This window comes from Macrobrachium nipponense, chromosome 23 (genome assembly GCF_015104395.2).
Source record: "Macrobrachium nipponense isolate FS-2020 chromosome 23, ASM1510439v2, whole genome shotgun sequence".
NCBI classification, from domain to species: Eukaryota; Metazoa; Arthropoda; class Malacostraca; order Decapoda; family Palaemonidae; genus Macrobrachium; species Macrobrachium nipponense.
In genome coordinates this window covers 82,963,848-82,984,739 of record NC_061090.1, presented here as the reverse complement: position 1 = coordinate 82,984,739, position 20,892 = coordinate 82,963,848, and the positions used below count along the sequence as shown (strand labels likewise).

The following is a 20,892-nucleotide window of genomic DNA, read 5'->3' as shown; positions in this document are numbered from 1 at the left end:
CACACACACACACACACAATATATAATATATATATATATATATATATATATATATATATATATATATATATATATGTATATTTAGTCAAGATTAGATGGTCTTAATGGCATATCAGAATTGCACACTTAGCACAGTGGTATTTCCAGATGACAGCATGTAACCTTAAGTTAGCTAATATGAGGAGAGACTTTCAAGACCTTCACTGAGTTTTTGGATAAAATTCAATCAAGTGCTGCTGCGTTTCTCTTTATGTCTTCCTATTATAGTATTTGTAGGAAACGCACTGAAACCGACACTGTAAACTTGGTTTACGTGATAAGGTTAAAATATCCTGTTAGGATGTTCATGATTTTCGCCAATACCAATATAACTTTAGAATTTTGATAAATTTTAAGCATTGTGTAATGAATGTCTGTGGTGGTAACATAACGAACTTAGTCGTAAGTTAAAAGGAATCCTAATAAACTTATATTAAAAGTGAGAGTCATCCTAGTTCTAGTGATATAATCTGCTCAGATTTTTTCACTCCTTGTGTGTGTGTCTTTCTCCAACCATACCTAATGACTCCTCCCAATAAAACAACACCAGAGCTTATTGGTGGAACTCTTGCTAACAGAGAGAGAGAGTCCTCCCCCCACCTCCCTCAGTAAACACTGTTACCATATAATTTTTCGAAGTCTCTCAAGAAGGTGTAACAGGTGAACCTGTGTCCAACTGTATGTGGTAAGTTACTTATGTAAAAATTAAATATACTTGCCAAGTAATTACAGATTTGGAGCCCTCCCTCCTCCCCACACATATAGGTTTTAGGTCATAAACAAATTGTTCCTCTTCTTCCAGAAAGTAGGCGGGACTAGTTACCTACAGCCAAAACAAGATAATCGCTACCGTTAATTTCAAATTTTGGCTGCCGATACTAGAAACTGTCAGCTGTGTAACTAATTCTTGGTAAGTAAGCATATGTAAAATTTAATTTTATCATAAAAATTTCATTTTCCTAATATACATTCTGAAATTGTTTTCTTGAATGGCCCTCCTCAGCCACTCCCTCTCAACTATCACCTGGACTGGGAGACAAAGTGTAGTTACAGACTGACAAGTAGGGGAGGGGTTTTCCCTTCCACTTTGGCCGTTAACTAACTTGTCAAATAAGTCTGAATGACTGTTCCAGCTCGCATTTGAAGCTAAATCTTTATAAAGAACTTCAAGACTGTATATTAGGAAAATGTAAATTACTTTTCAAATTTTAACTTGTTAACTTGCCAAACGTGTTTGAAAAGTTATACATTACCAAATGTTCATTTTTAAGTTATGATACATATATCTTGAATATTTTTTACTGCTTAATCTTTTAATATTTTTACAGTGCAATAGTATGGCTGTTTTTTTCTATTTTGCCTAAATCTATTTTTGTTTTTCTTTCAGTTTACTTTGATATATATATATATATATATATGTATATTTGGATTCAAGTAAAAAATAGCTGAGTCATGGCAGGGACCGAGATGGATAAAGGTAATGGAAAGTCATACCACATGACGTATTTTGCATGTTTTAGATAGCAAAAGAATTGCTGTTATATTATAGCAGAGTCCACCTAGCTTTGCAGCTATGGCGTGCAGCTAGCTCTCGAAGGGTGAATGACGTCATACTATAGTCTGCTCATTTAAGGTAGATTCTTGGGTGAGCCCTATGCCTACGAGTCGTTTGTTTGGCGGCCTCTGATTGGCTGGTAGTACCGGGGAGGTAAGCAGCTCGCTCAATGTCTCATATTTTCAGCTGTTGCTTAGAAATCTTGCAGTATGTTTATATTTCTTCAATTATCTCACGGTTTGCAAAAGATGTAATACCATAATATTGGGTATTAATTGTACAATTAAATCATCTTTTCCTGAAATCAATAAGTTTAAACACAAAGGAATTACAATGAGTAGAAGTGAAGAAGGAAGCATTTAATTCTTTTTATCTGCCTTTACTTATCATTGGATTTTTGCATCATTCAAGCGACACAGATAGGATAAGACTTATGTTTTCATACAATAAATTCACCCTGAATGGGCTGGTGCTTTCAGATTTTAGGTATGTGTGATATGTAAAGAGAAAGTGGAGAATATGTATTATTATGTTGCATCCATAAATGAATAAAGTTTAACAGTATTGTCAAGAGACAGTGATCTGCAAGACATCATTGCTTTGCTCGTCCCAGCGAGAGTTTTGAGTTGCCATTAGCGATATATGAAGGTTGCAATTTCGACAATATTTACCGTGTTATGTCATTACAATTCCCATTATGACTGTCGAACATTTTCGATCCAATATCATATAGGTGAGTGTGTCTGGACATATCTGATAAAAAAGAATAATAATAATCAGATAAAAAGAATAATAATAGTAATCAGATGGATGCATCTGATATCATAAGCTCAGATCTAGGTGGGCCACGGGAAATTCAGTCCAGGGAAGAAGTTGAATTCTATGGACAGGCTTCGCACCCTTCAACTCAGTCTAAGCTTTAATCAGGTTGTTTCAGTGTATTGTTTCTAATTTTTTTATATGAATATAATTTTCAAATGAAAGAGATATCAGACTTATTTGAGTGATATTTATAAAATAATAAGCTCAGTGAAGTAATGAACAACAAAGAAGTAAGAAAGATTGTTTTCCTTTCTGAAGGCACCAGCGTATTCAGGGTGAGTTTATTGTATGAAAACACAAGTTTTATCTTATCTTGATCACATGAATGATGATAAGTAAAAACAGGTATAAAGAATTAAATGCTTGTCTCTTCACTTTTACTCATTGTAATTACTTTGTGTATTATCTTATTGATTTCAGGAAAAGATGATTTAGTTGTACAATTATTACTGAATCCACTGGTATGATCAAAAATTTCCTATCTTGTGCAAAGTGTGAGATAATTGAAGAAATACAATCATATTGCTAGTTTTCTAAGCTACAGACAATAATACGAGACACTGAGCGAGCTGCTTACCTCCCGGTACCAGCCAATCAGAGGCTGCCAAACAACGTCTCGTAGGCACAGGACTCACCCATAGAGGGTATATACCTGGAGTCGCGATCTTTATACTGATACTATGTAGTTCAGTGGTCTTCCGCCAGGGCGGCGTTGCAAATCCTTGCAGTCATTTTTAAAAGTCAGCTAACGCAATAATTGAACAGGGATTAACGTGATTTTGAATTTTTTTAATGTTAATGTTTAATGAGTAAGTGTTTAGCAAATTTTTAGGGTCTAGTGAGTAAGTATTTACTGAATGTTTATGAGTAAATGTTTAGTGTTTAGGGTTTAGTGAATGTTTAGTGTTTTGTGAGTCTTAATGAATGTTTATCATGCAAGTATTATGTGATTGTTTAGTTAGTATTTAGGGTTTTAATGAATATTTGTGAATGTTTTGTGTGTAAGTAATCAGTGAATGTTTAGTGAGTGTTTAGTAAATATTCAGAGAATGTTTAGCGAGTGTTTACAGTTGAGTGCAAATGTTATGTGAATGTTAGTGTTAAACAAAATGTTTAGTACATAAGCATTCAGTGAATGTATAGCAAATGTTTAGAGTTTAGTGAATGTTTAATGTGCCAAGTGTTTAGTGAGTGTTTAAGGTTTAGTGGTATTTAGTGTATGTTAGTGTTTAGTGAATGAATGTTTAGTGTGTAAGTATGTTTAGTTAAGTGTTTAGAGTTTAGTGAAAATGTTTTGTGAATGTTAGTGTTTAACGAATGTTTAGTGAGTAAGCATTCAGTGAGTGTTTAGGGTTTAGTAAATGTTTAGTAAGTATTCAGTGCATGTTTAGTGAGTGTTTAGTAAATGTCTTATGATTATTAGTGTTTAGTGTATGTTTAGTGTGTGTTTATTTTCTGTTTAGTGAGTGATGAGTGGATGTTCAATCACTGTTTAATGAGTGTTTAGGGGTTTAATGAGCATTTATAGTTGAGTATTTAGAGTTTAGTCAGTGTTTAGAGTTTAGTCAGTGTTTAGTGTATGGTGAATGATTAGTGAATATTTAGTGAATGTTTTGTGTATAGAGAGTACTAAGTGGATGTTTGGTGTATAGTGAGTGCTTCATGATTGTTTAGTGTTTAATGAATGTTTAGGATTAAGTGAGTGTTTAGTGAATGCTTACAGAGTGTTTGAGGTATAGTGAGCATATAGTGAGTGCTTAGTGTTTTGTGAGCGTTTAGTGTATTGTGAGTGCTTAATGTTTGTTGACTATCCAGTAAGTGTTTAGTGGTATTGAGTGTGAGTGTATGGTAAGTGTAAGTGTTTAGTGAGTGTATAGTAAGTGTGTGTATAGTAACTGTGAGTGTTTAGTGAGTGAAAGTGTATTGTGAATGTTAATGTTTAGTAATTGTACATTACTGTTTAGTTAGTGCTTAGTGACTGTATGCTAAGAAAGTCCTGAAATTTAGAGGAACCATTTATGCTAGACACTGCTTAGATCCAACAGCAGATGCTTAGGCCTTGACCACAATGGTTGGAGTACTTGGGTCCAGTAATAATAATAATAATAATAATAATAATAATAATAATAATAATAATAATAATAATAATAATGCCAGCAACAATAATATACTAGTATACCAGTAGTAAAAATGGTAATATTATTATTAATAATGAGATTATAATAGTAAACAGATAGAAATAATAGTAATAATAAAAATAATAAAAGTAGTAAAGTATAGTACCATGAGCTGGACCAACACCTTTCTGGCCGCTCGAGGTCACACGTTAGGCAGGGAGATCGCCACTCCAGTGATATACGCTCTATGGACTCACCCAAGAATCTACCTTAAGACTATATAGTTAACAGTCCAAATGATTACCAGTTTGGATTTGACTCCGTTCGGTAATGCTGAGTCTCTTGCATGTATCGTGACACGACAGATTTAAGTTCCCGGAGTTGTGAAGTGTGTAATTTGTATTTCCAATAAAAGATATGTTAAGTTATATATCATTATGAAGATCTTGGATCATTTTGTCAGGACATTTATTTTATGATGCGCAGCATAAGTGATCCCACCTATACTCTGTTTTTTTTCCATCTGTCCATCCACCTGTGGTGTTTGCGCATGGAACACTGCGTCTTGCGCTTTGAATAATATCATATTTCGAATATTACGGTGTAATTCGCATATATTAAATTATTAAAACACTTTTCAGTTGGAAATGTACACCCAGATATCCTTTTATTTAGCTAAAACTTACACATAACGTAACTATTTAAAGCCCGGGACGCAGTGTTACCATGCGAAAACAACACAGGCGGATGGACAGATGGAAAAAAACAGAGTATAGGCCACAGTAACTGAAATCAAGCATAGACTTAGCAGCCAGTTCCGATATTAGAGTATTAATTCATCCTAATTCTGCTTGTCAAATGTTAATATCATTGAGAGATTGGGCCTACACATCAATTTCTTATATTTTGAGGCAATGAGAGGGCATAGAACTACTTGTCAATTTCGTATATTTGAGGGAGGCAATGACAGGGCATAGGCCTACATGTCAATTTCTTATATTTTGAGGCAATGACAGGGCATAGCCCTACTCGTCAAATTCAAATATTTGAGACAATGACAGGGCATAGGCCTACACATAAAATTCTTATATTTTGAGGTAATGATAGGGCATAGCTCTACATGTCAATTTCTTATATAGTTTGAGGCAATGACAGGGCATAAGCCTACAGATCAAATTCTTATATTTTGATACAGTAACAGGGCATTATCCTGCATGTCAATTTCCTGTTGCAAATAGTTTCCTAACCGTATCTGTCGGAAATGGAGTAGCTTTTAATCAATATAGTAATTTCACTTCACGACCTTTAATGACTATGCATAAAGTGGAATGTACGCTTAGCCGATGGTGCACAGTACGCAGATCAATCGTAGGACTGTTTCAGCCTTACACACAACTATCAAACTGCTCTCTATGAACTGTATTGATTGAAAATATATTTGCTAAAGGGATAACAAACTTAACTAAATAAGACAAAAAATAAATGATAGCTGAAAAAGTTACTCATGAGATGATCCAAACCAGTCTGTTGGACAAAAAGATACACAAGATCTCTCTCTCTCTCTCTCTCTCTCTCTCTCTCTCTCTCTCTCTCTCTCTCTCTCTCTCTCTCTCTGTTGTTAAGAGAATATTTTAGCCTAGACTATATTCATAAAGATCTTGATTCCTTTTAATCCAAACAAATAACTAAGTTTCAGTTAACAAGAGTAGGCAGATAACTCTTTACACCATTAGTTTATAAATAGGTCTGTTTATTCTGCAATGTTAGGACACCTTATGAAAAATTTTCTAAGACACTACAAGCATCATAACAGAAGCAACAAATACAAGAATAACCACAAGAACCACAATAAAATGGCTGAATATAAGATAGGCCTATAATCCAAACGTCATAAGCTGCGTAAACCGACAAAAAGACATAGGACCTTGTAGGTCTACGTCATTTTTTATAACTGTTAGTTCGAAAGGCGATAATTTCCTTAAGAAAACTCTCAGCATTGTATATCCAATATTACTTGTATAGCCTATCATACTGTAACCTTTTGTTAAACAAAGGTGTATTCTGTTTTTGTAGAGTGCAGTCTACTTGTCTGTCATCCCTCTGGATGCGTAAACGATTCCACCGAAATCCATTTTAAGGCTATTAACATGTGGTAAAATTTCCTGAAATCAAAATGAAATACCGTTTGCATAACTCTGGGAAAGCCTTTGTGTTTAAATTTAGAATGGTGAACACTTGACAATATCAGACGTTATTAATTACCATTGTCCAGTGATTCAAGTGCAGCGATTGAACACAAACATTCCGTGTCACATTCGTATTCAGGTGAACCTCATTTACAAAACATGATATTGCAGCAATGCGTAACACTTCTGACTTTATTCATATTTAAGTGTATTTTGTTATGGAAACGTGTATTGAGATTTTATATAGGGGATAATGTAACATTTCCTTTAGATAATCAGCACAACATATTTTAGTTTGGCAAAACGACCATTGCAAAATAAATGAAGATGAAAAGAACCACAGATTAACCAACTTTTCGAAAGTATTTCCAACCAATCAGCTTCAGGGAATGGTCGTGACGTTATCAGTAGGCGGGGCTTAGCTGCAAAGCTAGCAGGACTTTCCTATAGTGTGTACTATCCATATATTTGATTAGGGAATTTTACCATTTTTAACATACAACAGAACTAAGAGACTTATCTAGGTTAAAACTTTACCCCTTCCATATTGAAAGAAATATATATTTAGTTTGATTATTCAGTTTTCATGAAGATAATAGTGTCTTTCTCATGAATATTTTGAACCATTATTTTATTGCTGTGTATTTTGTAGGCAGTTTTTTCCACGTTTAAGTTGTTGTTTTTAGTTATGAAAATTCCAACATGAGACAATCCAATAGTACTCCTCATAAAGCTTCATTTCGTGTGTGAAAGGCTTTATTATGTAATATTTTACTAATTTCATGAAACTTTTTTCCTTGCAGAAGTTGAATATGAAGGGCTTGAGGTACCGCACAGTGAGGGGAAACCTCTTCGGAAAAAGAAAGCATGTAAGTGCTATCAGAAAAGTTTGCCATAGATTGAATTGTTCATCTTGTAAATCGTGAAGGAATGTATGTAAATTATATATAGTATCCTGAAATTTATTCTTGAAATCTAACTTTGAGATAATGTGACCAAACGGCCATAAATGTTTATGGTTGTGGGTGGATATCTTATACAGTACTCAAATGTTGCATATTTTTGGGTGAGATCATTTACACAATCTACAGATGTGATTTGTCTATCAAATGAAGATTGGTCTGTCAGCTGTTATGTCTCCTTGCAGATCGTTGGATTGTTATGTTTTGTTAGTAAATTAAGTGGTTTGTAGTTTCTGTGAGAGTCAATAAACCTGATTATTTTATTCAGTTTTTTATGCCGATTACTTGTTAGTGAATACAATTAGTTGTGGATTCTTGGCAGAAATTCAGTAAACATGAATTGTCATTGCATTATAAAAAATTAAGAGGAAAGTCTGTCGCTGCATCCATAAAAAGCCTCTCAAATTATAATTCTATTAGAATAACAGAATGTAGGTGAATGCACCACGAGAAGGGTGCTCTAGTAGACCTCAGTAAATACTGTAATGTATAAGAAAACGAAATAGAAAAATGGGGACAGTCAAGAATAATGAATATGAACATTTCTAAGTAAATACTACAAAGTTGTCAAGCACAAATGCCAACTGTGTATTCTGCTCGTCTGCTAAGCTATAAAAAGTTCTACACTTTATTATTTTTCAGTGGCATTTAGCTTGGACAGAGTCGGTTGTTTATTTTTTCTTATGCCTCTACGCACACACGCTGGTGGTCATCTAATGAGAGGAAGTATGAAATGAAAGGGTAGACAGGTGGGATGAAATTTCATTGGTCAGTTTCTGCCTTGGGGGATCTAGTACGTTGTAAAGCCCGCGCACATGCGGACCCTCTCATCTGTGTTCATCGTGGAGGTTGGGGATAACAGCTGGTTTCGTCTGTTTCCCCTGATGATTGTTGGGAGAATTTCAATTTCTTTAATAGCATTTATTCTGGGACTTTTTCCCATGATGTGCAATGCTTCAAGAAACTGTAGGTGTTGATGATGGTCTGTTGCCGTGTCTAAATCAACTCATCCTCTTCTGGCGGTGGAGTATGACACCTTGTAGATAACACAAGAGACATTTAGACAATGTGGTACTTGTCATCTCGATAAATGAGTGGTGGCATCCATCCACAAGGCATGCGAACTCTTAGGTGACACTACTTTTTTCAAATCTGTCTCTTGGGGCGCTGGGTTATTCTTCATGATGAAGTGGCTTGTTTTCATATTTTTATAATAAATTATGATTGGTTTCTTATCCCCTCTCATGAAAGTGACATTTTCCCTTATGATCTTTTTTATGACTTTTATGTCCTCCAGGTGTCCTTGAAATAAATTCTTTTTACACCATTTTTGTGGAGTTTTGATTGCTGTGCCACTTGTCTATCATGGTTCTTTTTTGTGGCCCCACCACACTGTTAGGGAATCCGTTGTTAAGTGTGAGCCAACATCTTGACCTCCCTGGTAGTGTCTCTCCAAGTGGAACAGTGTGTGAGTGCATGAAGGGCGAAAAGTATCCACCACAGAAAAGGGGTGGTGTTAAGCGGAAGATAAAGAACCTTCATGAAGGAATACTCCGCTGGGATATCTTCCTCGGGGCCAGGAGGGTGGGCAGGGGCATTGTCCAACACCAGCAGACATTTCAGAGGGAGGCGCTTCTCTTCCAAGAATTTCTTCACTGTCGGGCCGAAACAGATTTATCCACTCGATGAACAAAAGCCTTGTTACCCAGGCTTTCGCATTAGCCCTCTACTTCACTGGAAGCTTCTCCTTAAGCACTTTTTTTTGGGCCTTGAAGGCTCGAGGAGTCTCGGAATGATAGACCAGTAGGGGCTTCACCTTACAATCCCCACTGGCGTTTGAACAAAGTGCAACAGTAATCCTGTCTTTCATGGGCTTATGCCCGGGTAGCTTCTTCTCTTCCTGCGTGATGTACGTCCGACGAGGCATTTTTTTCCAAAAAAGGCCAGTCTCATCACAGTTGAAGACTTGCTGAGAACTGTAGCCTTCCTTGGTCATCATCTCGTCAAACGTCTTTTTAAAGGCTTCGGGCGCTTTCGTGTCCGAGCTGGCAGCCTCCCCATGCCGCACCACCGAATGGATGCCAGTCCGTTTATGGAATTTCTCGAACCACCCATGCGAAGCCTTGAAGTCTGGAGTTGGCGTTGATGTCCCTTCTCCTCCGTCGTCTTCGGCCTGGGCAATCAAATCGCCAAAAATAGCGCTGGCCTTGTGGGAGATTGCCGTCTCCGTTATGGTATTGCCAGCGATTTCTTTGTCTTTTATCCAGACAAGAAGAAGCCTTTCCATCTCGTCGTGCACGTGGGTCCTCTTGCTGGACAAAATAGTGACGCCCTTGGAAGGTGTAGCTGCTTTGATGGCATCCTTCTGCTTAAGGATGGTGCCTATTGTCGATGGATTTCAGCCGTATTCCTTGGCGATCACACTCAATCGCATACCAGCTTCATACTTCTTGAAAATCTCCATCTTTGTCTCCAAACAGAGCATCCTCTTCTTTCCGTGAATTTCAATTTTCTTGGGACCCATGACTACGTATATACTGTACGTAATTTACGTATAAGTAGAGTAAAGTTCTCACACAACACAATAAAGTACGTGTACTGCAACGAAATCACTAACGAATTTACGTTAATAAACAAAATCGTTAGAACGAACGAATACTGCGTGCATACGATAACGATGCTGGGACGAGTGGCCGAGGCACGCTGCTACGTAGTAGATGCATGATGGGAAGGATGCTGACCAATAGGAGAGAAGGATCTCATGGCAGTGACTAGCATCAGGAACAAATGGGAGAGCAGGAGGATGGTGGCGAGTCTACTCAGTTGGCGGCGTGCGAGTTTCAAAATTGTTATCGGTGGTCCGGGCAAATCTCGGACTTTACAGCAACAACCTTTCGTATCTTGAAAAATTTTCGTATGTAGAGCCATAAAATTTTTCGTATTAGCTTCCGTATTTCGAGTTTTTCGTAAGTTGAGCCTTTCGTATCTCGAGGTACCACTGTACTTAGGTGTTTGGATTTTCAAGATAGGCAGTTATAAGGATTTTTAGAGGGGGTTTCTAAGTATTCGCAGATTCTAGCTATTTGGGGAGCCTCTGGTACGCATCCCCTGCAAATACAGGGTGGGTTCGCTATAACTGGTATCTACTTCCGAGTGAAGATCATTCTCATGGGAAGTTACTGGTGCTGCTTTTTCTTTTGGGTGAGAAAGTTTTTATTAACCGAAATGCCACCTTCGATTGAATTTAAGAACTGCAAAAAACGAAGCATCTGTGGGTCCCACTCTTTAGCCTCTCGCTGAAGTTCTTTGGCAATTCTGGCCATGATTGTGAGGCAATCAAGTGTTAGGCCAACCTCCTCTTCTTCAGCCCCTAGTTCCTCTTGTTCCTCTTCCTATTCTTTGCTTGCTGACTTCGTCATCTCCATCTCCATCAGGTCTCCATCCGTCAATGGTTGTGAGTGGGCATCAATCAGGTCATAAACGTCATCAGGCGTCAAGAAGTTTCACCTTTTCTGCAATGGTAATCATCTTCCTCTGGTGCTTGAGTTCGGTTTGGGTGGCATTATAGAACTTGAAATATATTCAATATCTTATGAAAACTTAACAAAAACACAATACCACAGAGCAATACTACATGCAGCGATTGGGCAACGATGTGAAATGGACAAGGCAAGATGCTGCTATACTCAGTAGATGAACGAGTCAGTCAGTGCTCTAGTTGGTCACTTCCCATCCATCAGCCACTAGAGTACTGTGTATGATCCAAAATGGGCAAACTAGATCAAGCGGAAGCATCCGTACTCTGTTTTCTATACTTGCTAGTGTTTGTCTACTCGTCTGCTGTACTCCTCGTATTTTATTTTGGTTACAAATTCACTGCATTCTGCATTATGTAAAGATCAGCACACAGATTTATCAAATATTTCTTGAATCATTGAAAACAATGGAAAAATTACCAGTTTATCTTCATACTGAAGTAGAGATTGTATAAAACAAAGGGAATAAGGCTAGAAAATGCCTATTTTACCACAAAAATGAAAGGCTAGAAAATTCTTTTGTACTTACCACAAATAAAAAACTTTTAGGATAGAAAATGCTCATTTTACCATAGATGAAAATAAATCTAAATCCATGATTTAGATTTATTAAACTTAAAAAATCCATGATGTAATGAGACCGCAATGAGTGAACCATGATGTAGCGTGGGACAGTCATCCCTCTATATATTTTTGATGCTGTATAAATTTAAGTTTTACAGAATGGTTTTGTTGGAAATAATTTTTTTTTTTTTTTTTTTTTTTTTTTTTTTTTTTTTTTTTTTTTTTTTTTTTTTTACTGAACAAGCTTCAGCTCTGAAATCCTAAAAATAAAAAATCCAACAAACTGCCATCCCCAAGGGTTTTGAATGAAGGATTGTGAACCTGTACTTCATGGTGGATGCAGCTATGAATGGGAAGGATGATCATAATAATGAAATTCTCATAAAGGATGGACAAAAAATGAGTTGAGATTAATGCCAAGATCTAAGGATAGAAATTTCTTAGAGGTAATGCCCATTGCATTCTGGCTGTAGGCCGGTTTAGTGTACACATTCATAAAAGATATTCTTTGTTAATTGGATGATTCTTTCAGATATGATTGCTGTAGTGGTTGCTTCTACATCGATCATCATCCTCCTCATCATCCTCATCATCTTTATAAACAAAATGTCCCAGAATGATATAAATGTTAATGAAGGTAGGAATGCTGTAGTTAAAGTATTGTCACTCCTGCAATTACTGGGTTCAAAGGGCAGTTTATATACAGGCATACCCTGGTTATCAGCGGACTCGGTTAATAGTGATCCGGTTTTATGGTGCTTTTCTAGTGCCATAAAATTGCCGAGTTATGGTGCCATAACAGGTTGATTATCTGTTATTGGTGTGATAAGGTGCTGATAATAGAGTTATAGCTCCATAACATACCTGACAGAGGTGCCATTAAACGAAACTCTGCACCATAAACACTATAAATTGCTGAGTTTCGGGTTATGGCGGCTTTCGCGTTTCAGCACCCTACCGATAACCAGGGACTGCCTGTATGGTCATTTGTTCCTACCCAAATACAAACCTTCATTCTTTATATAGTATTTAGCTTATGAATGCAAGCTGGAATGGCCATTTGACTTCAAGACAAGGTCGTTGACTGTCGACAGGTAGGGCAAAGTCTCACCCACAATGCTGTCATATGAAATTTTTTCGTATTTTCAGACTTTCTTTTTATGACTTACTTTTGCTGATTGGTTGATGGATATAGATGAGCCAAACCCATCAGTCATCCTTATGAGGAAACCTCAGGTATTCAGGCACTGCATAGGGAAGGACAGGCCTTTTGCAACAGGTTCCTTTCCTTTGTGGATGTGGATCCTCAAAACCTCTGTACTTTGTGTAGGAAGCACTAATGTAACATAATAGGCCTTGTTTGGAAAGTTGTGTCTGTCCATCTGAATAGTGAATGGAGTTTGGCAGGAAAAAGAAAAGAGAAAAGGGCACCCTGGTGTCATCAGATAGTAATATGAACTCCACCCACGACACTGAAGGGCTTCTTCAGGACTTTTCTTCCTCCTGCCAAATTTCTTCCCAGTGTTGCTGTTCCTAAGAGAGCAGTTTCCCCTCACCAACTCCTACTGAGTGTTCAGCAGGGACCTTTCGAGAGGGAGAGGACAACCAAGTCTAACATCTCACATGTGGCCTCCTTTCACTCTGGAGGAGTTACCCTCCAGAGAACACTGTAAGGGTGAAAGGAAGACTTAATGCAGTCACTGCCCAATTTATGTTCCGGTTTGCCAGTAGTATTTGAATTGCTTGTAAGTATGTATAGTACATAATTTTTGTAGATGAATAAATTCGTTAGTTAACTCTGGAGTCATAGATTATATTATTTTCATGGTATTTTTAAATGATGCAGTATTATAAAGAATTACTTTGGATTTTAGAAAGGTAAAAAGAATGAAGCAAAATTTATATTTATGCAATGTTCAAAATGTAGTATTTTTTAAATGCTTTGAAAGTTACAAACTTGTAGAGAATTTTGCAGGCGCAGCATCTGACATTGGAAGTTCATTGAGTAAACAATACACACTGCCATCCTTTGACAACATACATACTAAACGTTTCCTATGGGGAGAGGAAATTTTAAAAAATGCGAATTCATCTAAGAATAGTTATAGTCACCCCCCAGTAGTTGCGTTCTCACAATTTGCGGACTCACCTATTCGTGGATTTTTCTATGAATCTATCTAGGAATTATTCGCAAAAAATGTGGCTGTTCTTGGACTTTTATGTTGATAAATATTCACTAATTTGTGTATTTTGATGTTATTTTCATGACTAAATGCTTTTTATGGTGCAAGAATGATTTACTTATTTTCAAATATTATATTGATTAATACTTTATTAAGTTAAATAAGATTGAATTACATTTTAATAAGATTAAATGATAGTTTTTATGATGAATAAATTAATCACTAATTATCAGATGTTAAATGATAAATCAATTATTTACTAATTATCAGATATTAATGTAAACAGCAATAATATCAGTTCATCAAAGAAAATACTATACGTAGTGAATGAGTAAGTTTTTAGTTTATAAACAAATAAATTATGTAAAATTTCAAAGGAGACCCTGATCTTTTGCCGAGAGACTTGGAGAGAGAGGGGGGTGAACCTGTCAGATATGTCAAGAAACCTGACAGCAAAAAGGTTGGGTGGTCAGTGTCGCTGACTTGGCTGTTAAAGAATACATGTACTGAAAAAAAAATTTTTTCTCTCTCTCTCTCTCTCTCTCTCTCTCTCTCTCTCTCTCTCTCTCTTCCTCTTCCTCGTCTCTCTCTCTCTCTCAGGAAAAGATAATGTACTGCTAATTTGAGTCTCTTTAACCAATTGGTATTAACTCATGTGCACACTGTTTGTGTGTGTTTTAAGAATGCCAGGTAAAGGCAATACATCTTCTGAAGACAAAAAACAAACGCATATATTTTTTTGGCAGTCGCTAGTAAATAGAAGTAGATTAACATTCCTGAGAAAAGAGATGAATCTCCTCTCTCTCTCTCTCTCTCTCTCTCTCTCTCTCTCTCGTCTTGGCTGGAAGGGTTAGAAGTGCATATGTATATATTTTAAGGCTACTAATGTTTGAGATGACTTTGAAATTATATTAGTAACATAATTAGTAATATGATAATTATTTAAGATACATTTGATGTAAGATGTTATTTAAGGCATACATTTGGTATTTGAACTTTCAAGATAGGCATTTTTAGAGGGAGAGGAGGTGGTAAGTATTTGCGGATTTAAACTTCGCTGGGGTTTGGTACACATCCACCGTGGATACAGTAGATCGGGAAGATAGAAATTAGTATTCTCGTGATTGTAAGATTACATGGTAGTTAATCACGAGAATACTCAGGATAATCAGGAATGGGGTTGAAGAAACAGGTTCTTCTTCCAACCTCATGTTCTTCTGTTCTTTGCAATCATTCTTAGTAGAATAGGCGCGCAGAGCAAAATTTTAACTTACGAGTGGCAAAGGAGAGTGCTCTGAACACAGTTTTAACGTGTGACTGTCTGTTAGTTTATAATAACATGAATGTTCTTAAGTTGGATGGTAACCTATATAAACTACAGAAAAAGTGCAGAACAACAAAAGGCACCAAAAGGATGAAAACTAGTTAATGTGCCCCAGTTCACAATAAAGGTCCAAGAGAAGAGACGGGAAATTATAGACCAGTCTGTCTAATGTCAGTTGTTTTTAAGATTTTTGAGTCCATAATTTGCAGATCAAATTGTGGATCGCATTGATAGAAACAAATTGTTGTTAAGGAGCCAACACGGTTTCAGACAAAACAGACCCTGCCTATCAAACCTCTTGGAGTTTTTCATAATGTGCTTGGTATTTACGACAGTAGTAGAGCAATAGTTATACTCTACTTATTTCCAAAAGGCCTCTGACATAGTTCCACACAAGAAACTAATAATAAAGGTCAGAGCTTTATGAATTGTAGGAGAAATAGCCTACTGGATGGAGGACTGGCTAACATATAGAACAGAGTCGTAATAAATGGTGAAGAATCAGAATTGGCAGATATGACAAGCGTAGTTCGTTAGGGTTCTGTCCTTGGCCCCCTCTTGTTTTTTATTTACATTAATGACATTGATGCAGGCTTAACTAGAAGGATAGCAAATTTGCAGATGACACCAAACTAGGTGTAAATGCAGCAGACCCAGATACAGTGAAAAGTTTAAGAAATGTTCTAAAGAAAATAGGAGAGTGGTAAAAAATGGTAAATGCCTTTTAACTTGGATAAATGTAGTGTTACAAATAGGAACAAACAACCCTCATGCCAGCTGTAGCTGCTTGGGAATGACGTAAATAGTGTAGAACAAGAGGAGGATATTGAAGTCATAATTACCAAGAACTTAAAATCCAGCAAACAGTGCATAAAATCTGAAAAGAAGACACAGAAACAAGTGAGATACATAAAGAGGCAGTTCAAATACAGAAACAAGGAAACGGTGTTGCAGCTCTACACATCAATAGTTAGACCTCATCTTTAATATACAGTACAGTTTTGGTCACCAACACTAAGACAGGACACAAATAGATTAGAAGGGATACAAGCAAGAGCCACAAAGTTAATTCCAGCCATCAGGCAAATAGCATACCAAAGACGACTAGAGAGCTGAACATGTATGACTTACAAACACGACGATTGCGAGGACAACTAATAGAAACATTCAAAATACTGAAAAGTAGACAGGAATATATGTACATTTAATGAAAACCAGAAAAGAAATAATGGATGGAAAGTAGAACTGAAGAGATACAACACATCCCATTGTGGGAACTTCTTTACGTACAAGATATGTGGCACATGGGATAAACTGCCACCAGAAGTTGTAAACAGCAAGTGTAGAAAAGATTAAAGGAAAGCGAGACAAAATGAATATGACACTGTGAATGAACAATAAAACCTGTTCCAAGAGAAAAGTGAGCACATGATGTCCCCTTGGATGGAGTAATAAATCTTTTAGACATCCTAATCCTTGTAACTATTTGTAATTCAACTTTCTTTGCAAGTGCAACAGAGGACAAGAAGCTCACGGAGTTATGGCCCACCCTGGGCATCTTGGGGGAGCTCAGTGTGTTGTCTCTGCTGGATCACCTGAAGGCAAGTAAGGTATCACCTGTCACCAATTCTACTGTGACCATTACGACTTGAACAGCCATGGCCTCCATTGACTCCTGGACGGCTCCCATGTATTTGTTGCCTTCTCACATCTTGTCAGTTATGTGCCAAGGAACAAGAAGTCAAAGAAGAGGAGAAGGAAGTCGGCATCATCATCAAATGCTGTCTCTTCCTCTCCTTCTCCTTCCAAAGCTAGTAGGTGGAGGAAGAAGAAGGTTGCTATGTCTTCCTGCAGGAAGCCTCATCGAGATTCCATTAGTCAGTGTCGTCTGCTGTAGAGAGGACTGACGGGACTCTCATTAGCATTACTGTAAGTACTGCTGAGACTGTCTCTGAGTGTAAGGATGCAACTGCTACCAGGGGTTTTCCAGACCCTGGCATACTGGTATTGGCCCTGGTGTACCCCTACTCAGGTCAATCCAGATTCCAAGTCTACAGACTTGGGCCCATCTACCAGCACCACCCAGTGAGAGAAGGTGAAACAAGAGCATGCAGGTACTCTTTCACCCCCTCGTGTCCTTCAAAGAGAGCAGTTCAGGGGTCCCAGGATAGTGACTTGGCCTGCGCAGCCCAACCACCTGGACTTAGTTCAAGGAGGTTCCCTACTCAGTCTTCCCTACTTGTAGGTGGTTTGGTTTCTTGGAAGACTGGAGCAAGCTTGAGGGACAGCTCCTGCACATATTCGTGTTAGTGGGACCATTCTCTCCAATCTGTGTGGAAGGTTACAGCCAGCTGATGGCAATACATAGCCTTGCTCACCTAGCAAGTGTTTAGTACAGTAATATGCAAGGTTTCAGTACAGTAATACCCCAAACTTACATGAGGTTAGGTTTCAGACCCCCTTTCCCACGGTCTCAAAAAATGCTAATAAATGCCTACAGCACCTCAGTGACATGGTCGGTATGGTGTTGGCGTACCACCTTTGTGGCCGCGAGTTCGATTCTCGGGAATTCCATTGAGGTGTGAGAGATGTGTATTTCCGGTGATAGAAGTTCACTCTCGACGTGGTTCGGAAGTCACGTAAAGCCATCGGTCCTGTTGCTGAATAACCACTGGTTCCCTGCAACGTAAAAACGCCATCAAAAGAAAGCCAAAAACATACACAATAAATGCTTACTTCTAGAGTTGGAACACTCATATGACCCTAATCATGCCCCCTAAGTAATAAGTTAACTTTTAAATGAAATAAAAATTACTGTCATTTCTTTTAAAAGCTAACTTAATACATTACCCTTAAAAAAGAAATACTAAATGGTTGATAAAACTATAGGAGTGTGTAAAGATTGCATACTACACCGTATTTCTCTCTTTCCCCACTTCCAACAGACCAATCTATTTTTAAAGTCCTGACAGACCAATCTATTTTTAAAGTCCTGACAGACCAATCTATTTTTAAAGTACAGACCAATTATAAGTCCTGACAGACCAATCTATTTTAAAGTCCGGACAGACCAATCTATTTTTAAAGTCCTGACAGACCAATCTATTTTTAAGTCCGGACAGACCAATCTATTTTTAAAGTCCTGACAGACCAATCTATTTTTAAAGTCCGGACAGACCAATCTATTTTTAAAGTCCTGACAGACCAATCTATTTTTAGAAGTCCTGACAGACCAATCTATTTTTAAAGTCCGGACAGACCAATCTATTTTTAAAGTCCTGACAGACCAATCTATTTTTAGACCACAGTCTGACAGATTCCAAAAAATCTAATTTTTAAAGTCTGGACAGACCATCTATTTTTAAGTCCTGACGCAATCTATTTTAAAGTCCTGACAGACCATCATATTTTTAAAGTCCGGACAGACCAACTCTATTTTTAAAAGTCTGACAGACCAATCTTTTTTAAAGTCCGGACAGACCCAATCTATTTTAGAAGTCCGGACAGACAATCTATTTTTAAATCCTGACAGACCAATCTATTTTAAAGTCCTGACAGACAACTCTATTTTTAAAGTCCGGCAGACCAATCTTAATAAGAAGTCCTGGACAGACCAATCTAATTTTTTTAAAGGAAGTCCTGGGACAGACAATGTTATTTTTTAAAGTCCCGGACAAGACCAATCTATTTTTAAAGTCCGGACAGACCAATCTATTTTTAAAGTCCGGACAGACCAATCTATTTTTAGAAGTCCTGACAGACCAATCTATTTTTAAAAGTCCTGACAGACCAAGCTATTTTTAGAAGTCCTGACAGACCAATCTATTTTTAAAGTCCGGACAGACCAATCTATTTTTAGAAGTCCTCTCAACCGCTTTTAAGAAATTCTTTATTTTGTCTCTTTCTCATTGTTCTGAAATTCCTTTTCTTGAAGAAACGGTGCTTTTTATTGCGACTAATACAACCCTTAGTTATGTATCTGTTAGATGGTAAAGGTAAAAATAGATTGATTGACAATTATCTACCGCTAACTACAAATGAGAGAGAGAGAGAGAGAGAGAGAGAGAGAGAGAGAGAGAGAGAAGAGTTGTCTTTACACAAGTATTAAGTTAATTTTTAAATTAAATTAAAGTTACTGTAATTTCATTTAAAAATTAGCTTAATACATTGCCCTTTAAAAAGAAATAAATGGTTGGTAAAAATATAGGAGAGTGTGAAGATTACATATATATATATATATATATATATATATATATATATATATATATATATATATATATATATATATATATATATATATAGAGAGAGAGAGAGAGAGAGAGAGAGAGAGAGAGAGAGAGAGAGAGAATTGTATAAGCAATAATAAACCAAAATGACTCAACCAAATTTTACCATGCCCTTTGCTGTGTTGCTCACCAGTCTAAGCAACAACGAGAAAGCTGTCATCAGAAAAATAGAGAGGACTCTCTACAAGATTAATAGTGCTGTAGCAGCAACCATTTTTAACAAAACTTGTCTACGAGAAGGTCTCCCGAAATATTATTATTATTATTATTATATTATTATTATTATTATTATTATTATTATTATTATTATTTTATTATTATTATTATTATTATTATTATTATTATTATTATTATTATTATTATTATTTGAAAATATTAATAAGCATATACATGTACCATAAAAATGCTCTCATCTCAGTAAGAGAAAGAGATAGATGAGATTTGTTCTTACTTAAGAGTGAAATGGAAAGGTTATTTCTTTAAAATACTATCATATTTGAATTTTGTAATTACACTTATTTTATTATTATTATTATTATTTCGGAAGGAGACCCTTTCGTAGACAAGTTTTGTTAAAAATGGTTGCTGCTTCAGCACTATTAATCTTGTAGAGAGTCTTCTCTATTTTTCTGATGACGGCTTTCTCTTTGTTGCTTAGACTGGCGAGCAACGCACCAAAGGACATGGTAAAATTCGGGTGAGACATTTTGGTGTTTATTATTGTTTATATAATTCTCTCTATCTCTCTTTCTCTCTCTCCAATGCGACGTTTCGTCCAGATCCACAGGACATTTTCCAGCGATGACTGCTGAGGGACTGAATTCCAGTGGCGAGTCCTTCTCCTTATATCCTGATGTTGTGGGTTCTCGAGTACAGTCCGGTGTTGCTTGTCTCATGCGTGCTGGTACTTTTGTTGGGAGGGAGCGGCATGGTCCTCCTCACACACGTCAGTATCAGGAATGCTTCTTGAGTGGTGTTGAGGGGAGGCTTTTGTTCGAGAGTAAACAGTGCTTCAAGGAGGCTCAGATGTCGTGGGTCAGGGGATCTCCTGATGCTCTGCTGGTGTACTGTAAGGGCATGCTGCCTAATGATTCCCTCCTGGGCATGGCAGGAGATCCTTTTAGACAGGCACATCGTCGTCATACCAATGTAAATCCCAGGGCATCCTTGGGCGGGGCATACGTATCGGTAGACAACGTTTGACTGCTTTAGGGGGTCTCCTGTGGGCGGGGAGGGATTGTTCTTTATCAGGAGGTCCTTTGTACACCAATTCTCATAATCATCGGGAGAGCCCTGACCCACGATGTCTGCGCCTCCT

The 20,892-nt window shown here is 37.1% G+C and overlaps 1 protein-coding gene across 4 annotated transcripts in view; it reads left to right on the top strand.

Moving 5' to 3' along the window:
• Positions 1 to 427: 427 nt before the first annotated feature.
• Positions 428 to 20,892, top strand: part of LOC135202283 (sodium/potassium-transporting ATPase subunit beta-1-like) — a 151,904-nt gene continuing 131,439 nt past the window's right edge. For 3 of the 4 annotated variants that reach the window (XR_010311708.1, XM_064231608.1, XM_064231593.1), the window contains exons 1-4: positions 814 to 949; positions 1,427 to 1,516; positions 7,523 to 7,588; positions 12,314 to 12,418. Coding sequence is in view for 3 of the 4 variants with exons in the window: in XM_064231608.1 (XP_064087678.1) it covers positions 1,492 to 1,516; positions 7,523 to 7,588; positions 12,314 to 12,418 (196 nt within the window). In the remaining variant the exon portion in view is untranslated. Of the gene's footprint in view, positions 950 to 1,426; positions 1,517 to 7,522; positions 7,589 to 12,313; positions 12,419 to 20,892 lie in introns of all 4 variants that reach the window. The other variant, XM_064231616.1, reaches the window with a different exon arrangement.